This window comes from Dioscorea cayenensis, chromosome 8 (genome assembly GCF_009730915.1).
Source record: "Dioscorea cayenensis subsp. rotundata cultivar TDr96_F1 chromosome 8, TDr96_F1_v2_PseudoChromosome.rev07_lg8_w22 25.fasta, whole genome shotgun sequence".
Taxonomy (NCBI): domain Eukaryota; kingdom Viridiplantae; phylum Streptophyta; class Magnoliopsida; order Dioscoreales; family Dioscoreaceae; genus Dioscorea; species Dioscorea cayenensis.
The window spans coordinates 4543316-4558357 of record NC_052478.1 but is presented as its reverse complement, the minus strand read 5'-3'; the positions used below and the strand labels follow the sequence as shown (position 1 = coordinate 4558357).

The 15042-nt window shown below is 32.3% G+C and overlaps 2 protein-coding genes across 2 annotated transcripts; one reads left to right on the top strand and one right to left on the bottom strand.

The window, feature by feature from the left end:
* Positions 1–3790: 3790 nt before the first annotated feature.
* LOC120266498 (RING-H2 finger protein ATL13-like) lies at positions 3791–5365 on the bottom strand. The gene has a single exon (XM_039274129.1). It carries the CDS (start codon positions 5105–5107, stop codon positions 3914–3916), a length of 1194 nt encoding a protein of 397 aa, XP_039130063.1. The 5' UTR covers positions 5108–5365; the 3' UTR covers positions 3791–3913.
* A 5338-nt stretch (positions 5366–10703) lies between these two features.
* Positions 10704–14740, top strand: LOC120267693 (probable E3 ubiquitin-protein ligase XBOS32). Its single transcript, XM_039275372.1, has 10 exons — positions 10704–11430; positions 11524–11583; positions 11763–11834; positions 11941–12116; positions 12203–12363; positions 12990–13048; positions 13129–13175; positions 13332–13472; positions 13748–13836; positions 14111–14740. Exons 1-10 carry the CDS (start codon positions 11236–11238, stop codon positions 14596–14598), a joined length of 1488 nt encoding a protein of 495 aa, XP_039131306.1. The 5' UTR covers positions 10704–11235; the 3' UTR covers positions 14599–14740.
* The last annotated feature ends 302 nt before the right edge of the window (positions 14741–15042 follow it).

Below are 15042 nucleotides of genomic sequence, written 5' to 3'. Positions count from 1 at the left end.
GTGGACACACGAGTGGAGCGTAACTATTAACTACATACACGTTCTTACTTTGTGTAGTCTAAAATTTGAACCCATCTCTTTGGTGAGACACAAACATTTTACATTAAACACAAAATTATTTGAGAGAAGAGGAATGAACGGTGACGTGCGCCTATGCTTCACCCCACAGGGTTTTCCTATCTTCACTCAGGTTCACTTCTCCCCTCCTCCATGCAATGAAGAGCAGGATCTTGTTTGGACCTTTGACAACTATGAGGGGGAAGAAGGCGTGCTGTCTGTACTGCTAGAACTGGATTCTTAGGACTCCTCTTGCGATGAAAGCTTGCTGCCGGCAAGTTGGAAAGCTAAGGGGGCAATGGAGCTTGGCTCTTTCCCCGGTGGAAGAAGTTCTCGTGAGTTTTCGGCATGGAGAACTGGCGGAGGACGTGGTGAGAATGTCGTGTGGACAAATGTAAGACCGACAATGGTGGAGCTCCGCTCCCATGCTGAAGGGCTTGGCTTGTCCGAAAAGATCCCGGCGGTGGTGGAGCTTGGCTCCCATGCTTGTGAGAGTAACAAAAAAGATCCCAACGATGGTGGAGCTTGGCTCCCATTTCCTCAATCGGGGAGCAGACAATGATGATGGCAAAGGAGGCTTGTTGGGTAAGATACCAGTTGTGGTTGAACCTCGCTCCGACAGTGAACTCAAATTCTTTGCCGGCAAGCTTCAGGCAATGGTTGAGCTTCGCTCACATGATGGGCAAGGTACCTTGTTGGGGAAACTACCAACAATGGTCGAGCATCGCTCCCACGGTGATGGTGGACCGTTGATGCAGCGCCAGAGAGAGTTAGTGAGAAGGACTGACAACCGCACCGATTCTCAATGGCGGACCGATGGTTGGAAGGGTGACGCAAGGTTCCGGGCGGGTGGCTCAAGGCGTCATGGTGTCGAGTTTTGGAGGGCTTGGTCTGAGCGTGCACAGAAGACTAGGACAAGTGGCCAAAGCTAGCAGGTTCAAGGATTTAATGTCAAGTGGTGATTTGTGGTTAGCTGCAAGATCAAATGGAGGTGGGCTCCGTGTTCTAAGCGCTGAGTTTGGAACCCATTTGTTGTTGAAGCTGGGTTTAAATTTGGTGTAGGCCCAGAAGAGGTTAATTTGATCAACTCAAGAAATCTGGATGTCTTGGAGGGCTCTCTTATCCTATGTGAAGTGGGTTGGTTTCCAGCCCAAACAAATTTTAAAAGCTTCTCTGTTTCTGGGCCAGTTGGGGAACATGATGAGCAAAGGAGCCAAACCCCAGTGGGTGGAAGTTTAGATGGGCCTAAGTTTGACGCTGACACAATTTTATGTTTAGTGGAGTTTGGTGATGCTGGTGTTAGGCCTACTTGAGGGTCAAGAGCGAAGTTTGTTAACTCTATTTCGACCATTCGATGATGAGGAGGCACATGACTTGTTCATATGCTAGATCTTTTTTCTCTAATGGGGCCTGAGATTGGCATGTTGATTATCGTGGTTGTTTTTATTATTGTTGTTGTTTGTTGTTTGTTTCTAGCTATGTGTTCTACTACACCTAGTGGTATGGTGTTTTGTGTCTCTTTTACTTTCTCCACTTCTGATTAGCGGAAGATTGTAGTGTGCTTAATTTATTTTAATTGAAGTGATTTATCTACCTTTAAAAAAAATATTTTACACAAAAAACTCAATACGAATAAACTGAATAATTGTTGTATTTAGCATTTTTAAATATTTGTTTACGGTGTTTTAAACTTTTTTGAGTATTTTTATATCTTGGAAGAAGAGATGGTATGTATATATATATATATATATATGAGAGCTTTTAATTAAATTTATTTGCTTATCTATTTATTTATGTTAATAATATTGATTTGTGGGTTGAGTAATACTTAATAATGATTTATTAACATAAAAAAAATCTCCTAATATATTTTCAATGGAAAAAAAAAAAGAAAAGAAAATCCCAAGTTGACGGGTCAATAAGACAAACCAAAATTGAACTTCTCAACTCATTAGATATTTGAGTTCTAGTTTTCTTATATAATATATTTATAATGAAAATGACTCCTGTCTTTTCGACTAAAGAAAGTTCCATGAGCATTATTTTTCTAATAAAATTAACCGATGATATATATATATATATATATATATATATATATATATATATATAAGATGGTGTATTTCGTCTGATTGGATTATTATCTTTTTTTTGTTCCAGTTTTTTATATTATATTTTTTGTTCTTTCTCACTTCTGGTGAGAGTTTTTTCATCTTTGTATTGTTTTCCCTATTTTTAATAAATTAGTGGTTTATTCATTTTTATCAATATATATATATATATATATATATAAACCGCAATCAGTAATAATGGCGACGGAAGAGAAAGACAAAAACGGATAGTTTGTGGGTTTTAAAATCAATTTTAATGATTGAGATTGATAGAATTATTGTTATGATCACGCAGTTCACGATATTAATATAAAAATTAGTAGATTTAAAAATTATGAAAATTATGAGAGGACACAATCTATATATACTGGTCATCCTAAAATCATTGTTGTCAGTAAATACATCTTAATTAATTTTAATTTTAAAGATGTGATTGCAAAAGTGATATATTAATTGAATATATCCAATGTTAACATATATTTGACATTTTTATGTTCAGGACATTTTATTTAGATTGTTGTGTTTATTAAGCAATAATATTAATAGGATCATATATATATTGATAAATTACCGACATATATTTTTTTTAATTTTTATTTTTTTATATTGCATTGGAAAGATTTCGAACTCAAGACCTCTCAAATACAAGTAAAGTAAAAAGCACTAGACTATGTCATGGCTTCTAATAGCACAATATTTTCATTAGATTTTTCTCAAATGACTATTTACACATTAGTTATTATTTTTCACCAATAACTTTTGAAAGTTACTAGCCCATTAGAGATAAATAACTTTTTCCCTTAAAAATATTAGATCTATGAAAAATATTATAGACTTTTCAAGACCAATATGAAAATCAGACATATTTATTTACTTCTATAAGAATTTGATTGAGGAGTTCGATAAGATTCTTTTCATATCTAAATTAATGCAACTTATGTTACAAATTAAGTTAATTATAACATGCTAATTCCAAGATATACCGTCTTCATTTGTTTATCATTTGAATCATCATCTCTATTGTTTTGTGAATAATAAAAAACATGAACCATTTGAATATTTTATTTAGTATATTTTAAGAGTGTTGATTCGCTTAAAGATTTTGATTAAACTTCATAGAAATTAACTTGATCAAGAATTGAAAACGAGTGGTTTTGCATATAAAATAGTTTTTTCATGCTGGTTAATAGAAAGTTAGAAACAACAAAGATGATGAGGTTCCAAGACCTTTGAAAGGGGAAAAGACAAGGATGCTTAGCCATATAGATGATTAATTAATTAACAACAGTAAAGATATATAAATGTTAATTTTGAATTATTTTTTATGAAGGTGTTTTGGAAGTATTATTTCTAGGGTTCATGACATGACAATTAATGGCAACCACAATAATGACTGTTGTCAACAACTCTTGTAAGTTGTGAGACTTGTGAGACCTTCATTAAATAATAAGAACTAACACCTGCCCTTCATAAATATAACCTCTAACTCTCACCAGCCTTAATTAATTTAGTGCTTGATTAACTTTGACACTCATTTTCAACATCTTCTTCTTTCTGTATATCCTCTTAAAATAATTTCATTTGATCAAACTAGTAAGTTTCAATGACCTTTCTTTCAACAACCAAAAAAAAAAAAATACAGTATATATTATATATAAAAAAAAATCATGAACACATATAACACAAAGAACACTTTTAACAAGATATATGATCAAACCAGCTCAAATATATATATATATATATATATATCAAACTTGGTTGACCATCTTGTTCTCCTGTTTTCCAACAAGCCAAAGAAGTGTTCTTCTTGCAAAAGATGGAGCTTCTTCAGACCTAGAAAGCACTGAACTACTCTCCTTGTGCTTCTCTTTAAGCCAAATCTTTGAGAAGGAGAAGCTTTCCTTCTGCAAAACATTCCCAATTGCACGATGATTATGATGATGATCACTAGATTCAAAGCTCCTTGATGAATGAAACCGGCCACTCATGATCTTCTTCTTATTAGAACTTGGTTTAATGGCCACTTGAAGTAAAGACCTATGATCCATAACATACTCACAGGAACCCATTGAGAAACATCTCCTTTGATCTATCTTTTGGTCAGAGCTTGTACCTTCATGAACTTGATCATGAGCAGTAGTGGTAGTACTTGTGGTACTTCTAAACTTTCCAAGCTTGACAGGCACCATCAGCTTCTCCTCCAAAACATCATCAAGAACTTGAACAATCTGCATGCTTTGATCATCATGTTCAAGATCATGACCATGACCATCATGTTCAGCAAGCACTTGATCTGAACTACAAATCTCTCTAGAACTCACATTCCCAGACTCTAAAACAAGAACCATGGGAATGCAACAAGCTGGGGAAACTAAGCAGTGATCATGATGAGGGAGAAGAAGACTAGTCCTGCAAAGTGGGCAGGTGGAGTGGGACAAGAGCCATGTGTCTATGCAACCAAGATGGAAAGCATGGCTGCACATGGGGAGAAGTCTAAGCTTGTCATCAGGCTCAAACTCACACAAACACACAGCACAGTCAAAAGGGTCTTTCAAGCCAATGATAGCTTTGTAGAGGAAGATGGGGAGAGTGTCTATGCAGGACTGGTCTACACCAGAATCATGCAAATGGAAAAGCTGTTGGAGTTGGCCTTGGAGGACTGTCACATTATTGTCTAAGTGATCTTCTGCTTCTCTGTTGATGGGTTTAAGTATGAATCTGATGAGAAGATGGAGAAGACCTGAGATGAAGAAGATGATTGTTAGGATTACTATGATGAGAAGGATACTTGGGCTTATTTTGTTTTCAAATTTGATGTAAGTTGGTGGAGGTGGTGGTGGTGGTGGTGAAGGTGGTGGGAAGAAAGGTAGTGTTGGTAGTGGTGGGAGGGGGATGGAGAGAGGAAGGGGAAGAGAAGGTGGTGGTGGAGTTTGGAGAGTCATGTTAGTGATTGGAGAAAAGGAGAGAAGAGGAGAAGATCAATAGCAAGTCATGTATTTTTATTTATTTATTTATTTATTAAGGAGAAATGGAGAGGATGAAATTTGAAGACGAAGAGGGCCGGAGAGGAATTAATGTGAGGAATTAATGTGACAGTAGCAAAGGATGGTGAAGGTTAGGGGACTAAGGGTGTTAATGGGGTTTGTTTTATTAGTATGAAATTATTTATTTATTTTAAATAAATATTTGATGCAGTATATGAAATAATTTATTACATGCACGGACAGAACCAGGATTTGAAAAACAATATGCTAATATAACCAAAATTTGAATACACATATTAAAAAAATATAAAGTATAATTTAAATTTTTGTTATTACCAATAGAAAATATATGAGGTTTTCAATAATTCAACTAATAAAAATACATCTCAAGTTTGTATTTTTTTTAAATATGATAAAATTGATCCTCCTCAGTACAAACAACCAAACTATTGTTTATAAAAAAACTTTTGTTGTTTCACTCTAGCATATATAGTACATTATAACATATATGTATATATGTTTGACTTCATGATCAATTCAAACTTTTTAAAATTACTAAAATTTGTATATAAGATTTATTTTATTAAAATTTTGAAATAATAGTAATTTTTAAATTTATAAATAAAATGTGAAAAAATGCAAAATTTGTATATAAGATTTATTTTATTAAAATTTTGAAATAACAGTAATTTTTAAAAATAAAATGTGAAAAAAAAATGCGGGATTTGAACGTGGGTGGATCAAAAAATCTCAAATCTTATGGATAAACCCACTAACCACTCAAGCACACCCACACTCCACACTTTCATATGCCCAAATATTGTATTTTACATAAAATTAAGTATAAAAAAAACAAAAACTACCAAATCTTATATTATTTAAAAAATATTTTCTCCAGCACCGAGGGGGCTTCAGCCCCTGCTAGCCCCCCTTGGTTCAACCCTTGATTACATGATATAGGGTTCATAGACCCGTGTAGACTCTATTGTGAAATGCTATTCAAATGTTTTGAGTTTTAAGTCTTATTAGACAATAATGAGTTTTCAGTTAAAAGTTTGGGTATATATGCCGTTTGTATTCTGCATATTATGGTAAGGGCGTATGGGATGAAAGTTTTGTTCATAGCTTAGGTTCACGCCCCTTTAATTGACCACGCTTGTGGCATTTGTATAGGAAAAAAAAATTTATTTTTTTTGCTCATGTTGGCTCATGAAAACTAAGATATCATCTCAACTTATCTAAAAAATAAATTAAAAAAACACCGTGTATATATATAATATACGTATGCAATTATGCTACTATGACAACTCATGCGGTTACACCTTAAACACTTCTAAAAATGTTTATATATATATATATATATATATATATATATATATATATATATATATATATATATATATATATATATATATATATTCATAAAGTAACTGAAACATGTTCTAAATGAATTAATGTGGATAAAATATGATCAAATCAAAACTCTATACAACTTGTTGAGCAGTTTTTAATGAAGAATGGATTGTATAATTCATTATTATATACTTAGCAATAAAATTAAAATAAAATTGTTAAGATGTAAAAAATTCAAGAATAGTGAATACATAATATTAATGTGAGTTTAACCTCAATATGATTTAAGGATTGGAATTTGATATTAATAACATTTACATGTTTGGTGAAGTGTAACGTACTGTTTTGTTACATAATGAATAATAATTAATGAAGTGAGATGGATATGTACCCATATCTGTAGGTACCCATAATTAAAACAAGGTCCGCATTTTTTAAATTTTCTGATTTCCATCAATCAAAAGTATTTCATTTAATTTTAGGTTAGCCCACTAATTTAGTTTTCAATATCTCATATATATATATATATATATATTATAATCTTATAATCTACCAGTAGATCATCTTAGAAATTAATTAGTGAGCTTTAATGAAAACTTGGTCTAGATTCAATAGATAATTAAAATTATAGAGAACAAAAGAAGTAACATTTGTCTTGATTTCACTAGATTATGTTTCTTTTGTTTTTTGGTGTTTTTTATTTATTTATTTTTTAGATCACATTGAAAAGTCTATGCATTGTTTAAGAATTGTTGTGTGAAGACGGCATGCTGTTCTATTAGCATACAACAATCAAATGCTTAATTATACTTAGTTTAGCTTAATTAGGCATCTACCTATGCACGATAGCGTCCAAATGTTTAAGTTTAATAATTTTAATAAAATAATTGGTGAATCTCATGTCACATTTGAATTCTAAATAGCAAAATAAGTCACTTTCATATTTATTATTATTTTTAAATCGAATTAAAATGCATGCTAGTAAAAAAATTACTAGCTAAAAAATAATAGACCATACGAAAAAATTTATTAGTCAGACCAAAAAAACTTCAAAATTTTTCTCTAGTGATCATTTTTAAAATCATTTATGTATGTATAAAAAACTACTCGATTAAAGAATAGCAAGGTTCAATTAATTATCTTTAACGCTTCACGTATGTATTCGTCCTAACTTAAATCTTAAATGAGGTGTTTATCACCTAGTGTCAAAAAAAAAAAAACAACTATTATTATTATTTAATTCAAATCAGTAGTATGAACATACATGTTGGTGTATATTTTAATTGGCTCGATCGGTTGCCATCAAAATGTGGTAGATGACATAAATATATACATATATATAAATCTAGAGTTATTAATATGAGGAATTATATTATAAGTTATTTGATATGGATATATATAATTTTTTTTTATATTCATTTAAGGAAGCCTAACTCACAATCACATACTTACAAATTAATACATGATATTAAATTATTTTTAGTTAAATAACTGATAAAAAAATTATTTCATATCTTGATGATAGATTATGTGAAGAAATGAGCCAAAATTATGGTTCACAATCACATAATTATTTAACAAATTAAAGAGACCATTATTTTGTCCATAGTTAAAGCCGCTTTTGTAGTATCCTATTTACATTAAGAGCAATAATAACACCATTAATTAAAGATTAATATAAAACAAACAGCATTTAGACTCATCTCATTTTCAAATGAACTTAGTACCAATTACCAAACAAGACCATCAAATTTACAAAAATAATGAGCTTCACGTTTCCATGTTTTTATTCAAATTACATTAATTAATTAATTAATTATTTTTTTTATTTTTATTTTTTTTTATTTTTTTTGCATATGCACCCCATAAGATACCAAATTACAAAACAACCCTTCTAAAAGTTTTAGATCACAGCGTAATTCTTAATCTGATAAAAAATGATAATTAACACACAAAGTGTGGACATATCTCAAAGACAAAATAATATATTCATTAATGGCAAGATTTAAATAATATCATGCATGTGAGTGCAGGCCTCCCATTAATGTTATTTTTACAGACATATACATGCATACATATATTTATAGAGATTGTTAGATGGATGTTGAGCTGGAAATATATATAAAGAGATAATAAATGGGTAACCTAAAAGAAAAAGAAAAGAACGTTATAAATATTAATATAGTAATTATATTAATATTATATATATATTAAATAATAATAATCATTAATCATTGTTACAGTTTATGCACATGAAAAAAACATTGCTAGAGTTTGTAACTAAAATTCTGTTGAATTCGACTCAAAAAACTTATAATGTGAGTTATGTGATTTTTTAAATTATAAATATTTTTAAGATTTATAATATTTGCTGAGGAATTGCCATTGGGCTATAGCTTACCATTGATCTTGATATTTAAAAATATGGGGGCTTTTTTTGGGCGATATCTATTGCATATATATAAAATTTAAGTAATCAGACCACATCCAAGGAATAACATATCTAATCGGTCACAACTTAAATTGAATCTAAAATCCAAATCAATTTACAATCGACTTTAATTTATTTAAAAATATATTTAAGGTTTTTTTATCAAAAGCAAAACTAAGTAAACTGGACCACCATTATCATACTTAATTTTCAGTTATACTTAATTTTCAGCATATTTAGGTCACGATCTTCTCTTCTATTTGTGATTTTTCCAAATTTTAAATTTTTCATGGAAACTCTACTAGTTTTATTTGTTTCTTTCTTTTTCTTATATATATATATATATATATATATATATATATATATATATATATATATATATATATATATTATATCTATCATTTTAGTTATTTTGAAAGACGCCAGATATAATAACAAACATTGATTTGTTAGGCAGTGAGTGATGGTGTTGATCGGTAGATGCATGTTGAGAGATGCAAATAGATATCAAACGACTAATCTAAGTTTTTGAATAAACGACTAATCTAAGTTGATTGGTAGATGTGAGATAAATAATAATAATAATAATAATAATAAATTTAGATTGACAAATAATATATATAAAAATTATGTGGTTGACAACCCAATGACAATGGCCACTGTAAAAAATATTGGTCCGATAAATTCAAATACCGAATTCAAATTTTATCAGATGGTGATAGATATTCGGTCAAAAACATACGAGTTAGACAATCAATTTTTTATTTGTGCACACGATTTAATTGCACTTGTTGCATTTTGTCTATATACATGAGAGATTAAATTTGTAGTGGAAGTTGAACTGACTATGACTAACAAAAATAAGAGAATAAAAATTTGATGCAATTGGGAATAGTACAAACCACCAATTGGCATCACCTTACAAAGTTGTTTTAGATTCTACCAAACTTCAACTCCATAGACCAATTGAGCTTATCTTTAAGTTAAAAAGGCATTGATATCAGCTCACCAATCTTCTTTAATTTTTGTTTAACATATGTCTAATAATAATAATAATATACGCCCAAATTATTTATACTTGGTTACATATTTTCTTAATAAATTGAATGATTTTAACAAAAAAAAAAGGTTACATAAAGAGGCAAAAATATCATGGTTGGATTTTTTTTTTTGGTAAGTCAAAAGTCAAAGCAGTAAATGAAATTTCGGTTTAAATAAAATTAAAATTCTTAACTCAACTAGAGGAGTTAATATAAACATAAAAAAAAAAGTTAGATGAAAATACGGAGGATTTCAGGGATGCCATAACAAACAATATTTAATTTTATTTTAATAATAACCCACTAATCTTGGTTTGTTGTTGTGGCATCATGCAAAATATTATTTTGATGATGGTTACCTTACTCATTGTATCCATGTACTAAATGTCAAAGGGATGGATGTAAAGTTCTCATATATATATTTTTTTTAATATTAAATAATAAATATTAATTAATCCTATATTGTATTATGCATTATTAATATATAGAAATGATTAAAATATTTTATAGGGGTATAATTGTAAAAGAAGAAGGCAAAACAGATGTTTTCTCACTCTCTCCCAATCATGCATGGGGGGCAACCACTTTTCCCTGCAGGCCTTTTTATAACTTTTTCTTTTCTTTTTTATTTTTATTTTTAAAATTTTTATTTTATTTTTACCTTACTTTTTATTCAAAATTATATTTTAATACATTTATTTTTAAGTAGTATAATAATAAGAATAACAAGGCACCTGTTGGCAAATATTCTCCTCTCTGGTTCCTCTGAGCTTGCTCTTGATTTTTCTATTCCATGCTCTGCAGGGCTTCAATGTGATCTGAATTGCAAGCGGAGCGCCTAAAGATGCGATTTTGGGAGCTCTGGTATATATTTTGCTAGGCAATGATGTTCAATTTGGATGTGGTTTTACTATTTTTGTGACCCAAAAAGGCGTCTTTTTTTGCCAGTTTGGGATTGTTTTTGAGTTATTTTTGGGTTGGTGTCATTGAATCCGTGATTGTTAATGGGTGGTTGTCTCCCTTGTTAAGAAGTTTTATGGGAGTTGTTTGGACTGTGATGGAGATGGTTGTTGTTGTTCTTGTTGTTGTATTGTCTTCATTTTTGCTGATCTTTTTAGCTTCATGTTCCCAAATTTTGGAGATTTAGTGATGGCTGCTTTCAGTTGCGTTCTTTTGGGGGAAATTTGATCACAAGAAGGTGGAAAGCTCCTTTTTTTTTTTTATTGTTTTTGTTTGTGTATTGGTGGTTGGGATTTGAGGATATGAGGTTTCTAAGCATCATGGGGAATTCATTTGGGTGCTCTGCATCCGGGGAGAGGCTGGTTTCAGCTGCCAGAGATGGCGACCTTCAGGAAGCCAAGGCCCTCTTGGAATACAATCCCCGGCTTGCCCGGTATTCCACCTTTGGTGTTCGGAATTCGCCTTTGCATTATTCGGCTGCACAGGGCCACAATGAGGTTACTGATTATCAATGTTTTGTCACCATTTGATTTGGTGTGCCAGATATGGTTTTCTTTTATTTGATGAGTTCCTTCCTTCTGCTTCCGCAGATTGTCACCCTTTTGATCGAGTCTGGTGTTGATATAAATCTTCGAAATATTCGTGGTCAGGTAAAGCTTTGATCTTTTCCTTGTTCTTTCCTATTCACTTGTGAATCTTATGTATGGTATGAACTTTATGCTCTGGTTTATTTATTTTCATTGTATGATGCTGAATTTATAAGAAGACCATGCTTGCTTTTATTTGATTGAGTTTCAATAATGATACAACAATATTATGTTACTATCAGACTGCTTTAATGCAAGCATGTCAATATGGTCACTGGGAGGTTGTTCAGACTCTAATCCTTTTCAGAGCCAACGTAAGTGATTCTAATGAGTTATTATTATTCTTTTTGTTGATGATGATGATGCCGAATGGCTTCTTTTATTACACTTCTCATGCAATATATGGGCATTGGATTTTAGATTCACAGAATGGATTATCTCAATGGTGGAACCGCTATCCACTTTGCAGCTCTAAATGGTCACACTCGCTGTGTTCGCCTTCTCCTGGTTGACTATGTGCCGAGCATATCTGATTTTTGGAAAATTATGAGGATGAGGTCAGGTCAAGAGACCTCTACATCAGAATTTGATGAAGAGTATGTGGAATTCTCTGCTCCTCAACTACATCAAATTCGTTTTTGATAAATTCTTACATTACTTTCTTCTAATTTTTCCTTGGCAGTGCTCTAGTTAAGATAGTTAACAAAAAGGCAGATGGTGGCATCACTGCCCTCCACATGGCTGCGCTGAATGGACATGCTGAGACTGTTCACTTACTCTTGGATCTTGGTGCTTCTGTCTCTGACGTCACAGTTGAAGATGGGACTACTATTGATCTTATAGGTTTGCATACTTCTTAACTAGGCTTTGTTGATCCTTTGAAGTTCTCATCCTTTATTTCTAATCCGTATATTTGTTCTTTCTCTTTGATTTTAAAAATTTCGTTTGTGACCGTTCTGATCTTGTATGTTTCCTCTAGATTATCTTTATTCAAGCTAAGCATTATATCATTGTGTCATATGAGAATAGGCTTGTCTTTTTTGTTATACTATGTAGCAATCTAAACCTTCTTTCTTCTGTGAGCAATCAGCTCTTAGCTTTCATCTTTATTCATACACAAAACAGAACAAATGTTTAGATTGATGAATGCATGATTTTGGATAACCATTACAGAGCTCTATGTCAAAGTAATATGATTCTGACTTGTGGTATGGAAAGATTTCAATTGCCGATGTACATGTTGGATGTCAAGGTTTTTGCTTGTGCTCATTGAATGAAAAAGGAGCATTATTGATTAGAAAGCCCTAAGGCTCGATATTCTAGACCAAGCATGAGGGTCAAGAATAATAAAAAAGATTTTGGTTATTGTAATTATATGTTTATAAGAAAGTAACATGCAGTAAAAGCGGCTAATTTTCTGAATATATTGTGTGCCCTCTAGAGAGGCTTATTTTTTTTCCACTTTACAGGTGCTGCGAGCACGCCTCTCCATTATGCTGCTTACGGAGGAAATGCAGTTTGCTGTCAAGTATGTTGTTTTTGTTTCTTGCTTGAAATGGTTCATGTTCTAATAAGCATGATATTTATGCAACATATGTTGACATGTAGGTTCTTATTGCTAGAGGAGCTAGCTTGACTGCCGAAAATGCTAATGGGTATGTGCTTATTCTGTTGGTATATACAACCCACATAAATCAGCTCATGTCTCTAAAACTCAAATTTTTTTTTCTTTTTAAATAATATGGGTAATTACAGGAAATAATTATGAATTAAATTGGCTGAATTTCATTTTTTTGCTTCGGTGTTTGAAGCTGGACTCCAGTGATGGTTGCACGTTCATGGCATAGAAACTGGCTTGAGGGCATATTAACTAGACGGCCAGAAGGTCGATTACATGCCCTTCCATCCCCATATCTCTCTATTCCCCTTATGAGCATTGTGAAGATTGCCAGGTGAGTAATATATAAATTGATTTTTTCTCCACTTTCGACATCAAATTAGAGTGTTCTAATGTCCTTTTTTTAAAAGAATAAATTCTTAAAAACAATAAGGCAAATGATTGAGCTTATCACATCAATTGCAGCTCCTAGCCATTCCTAGTCCGGAATAATAACTATGTATGAAATGATTGCTTTATTATAATAAACTCAACTTCTTTGAGTTATTTGTGCTTGTCATACATATGTCTAAATGAATGCTAAATAATTACCACTTGTTGATCTTGCAGAGAATATGGATGGAGAAATGCAAATCTGTCACCGGCAGTCGATCCTTGTGTTGTTTGCTTAGAGGGGAAATGCACAGTTGCTGCCGGAGGTATTTGTGCTTGAATCCTACACCCACTGAGGCCATTACTGAAAATTATCTGTTTTTTTTTTCATTAATGGATGCTTAGCAAGTTATTGCTAAGGTTTTGTTTCCCCAGAATTCCATATTATCTGTCTTAGATCCCCTTGTTTCAGGGCCATGCTTTATAGCTGAATAACACGAATACTATCGAGAAGCATTATTTTGGAAAATCTTTAAGTAGACTAACTAATGCTTAAGCAGTTACTTTAAGATGATCGGAACCAGTTATCCGAACTTGCAGGTTGTGGTCATGAGTTTTGCACTCGATGTGCATTATACCTATGTTCCACAAGCAGCAGCATGGCCGTATCCGGGCCACCAGGTTCCATTGCTTGTCCTCTGTGTCGTCATGCAATTGTGACATTTGCTAAGCTCCAATCTTTGAGCCCGATAAGGGAGTCACCGAGGCCAAGCCTTTCACTGTCCCTTTGTACTGCTTGTCCATCAATGGGCTCAGAATCTGCAAGTTCAATGGCAAACAAGTTATGGAAGCCTGATTTCCATTGCACAAGGATTTCGCCTTCGGCTTCTCTCCGGTCACTCAGCTTCCAGAAATTCCCCTCAATGCGTCTCAGCCCGACACTTTGCATGGGAGCTGCAGATACAACTACATGTCTAATTCGATGCCCGAGATCAAGGTTACGACGATCAATCTCTCATGGCGAGAGCAGTCGAAGATCATGGCTGTTCCCTTTCAATCAATATATTACATCGACCGGCAACAGTTAAAGTCTTTTTTGTAATTTTGTTTACTTATTGCCTTATCCTGTTTATGCGCTGATCATTTGCAAAAACATCTTGTTTAAGTGAGTGATGTTATCTCCCTTGTGGAATTTGTAAATACAATGTGCTTTTGTTTTGCTTACCTTTATATCATCAAGGTTTGTCTGAATTCTTTGATTATATTAATAAATTTGTTGATTGGTGTTGTGTGTTTATATTCCCATTTTTTGTGCTATCAAACTCTCATTCAATGCCTTGATCATTTGTGACACTGAACAATTACCAACTCTACTCATAGAATCATGAATTCAGGTTGACTTGCATGCTGAAATTAGCTCATCCATTACATAAAAATGAAGTTGTCAAAAAACATTTAAGAAAAGATAAAAAATTATAAGCTGTTTTTGATAATATAGAAATTAGTACAGGTAGACAAACTAATAAGCTCTG

What these genes read in the sequence shown, in the direction of transcription:
- LOC120266498 (XM_039274129.1), bottom strand. Translation starts at nt 5,107, where the DNA reads ATGACTCTCCAAACTCCACCACCACCTTCTCTTCCCCTTCCTCTCTCC.
- LOC120267693 (XM_039275372.1), top strand. Translation starts at nt 11,236, where the DNA reads ATGAGGTTTCTAAGCATCATGGGGAATTCATTTGGGTGCTCTGCATCC. An exon ending in TTCGAAATATTCGTGGTCAG is followed by an intron (nt 11,584 to 11,762) that starts GTAAAGCTTTGA and finishes TGTTACTATCAG; the next exon opens with ACTGCTTTAATGCAAGCATG. An exon ending in ACATCAGAATTTGATGAAGA is followed by an intron (nt 12,117 to 12,202) that starts GTATGTGGAATT and finishes TTTCCTTGGCAG; the next exon opens with TGCTCTAGTTAAGATAGTTA.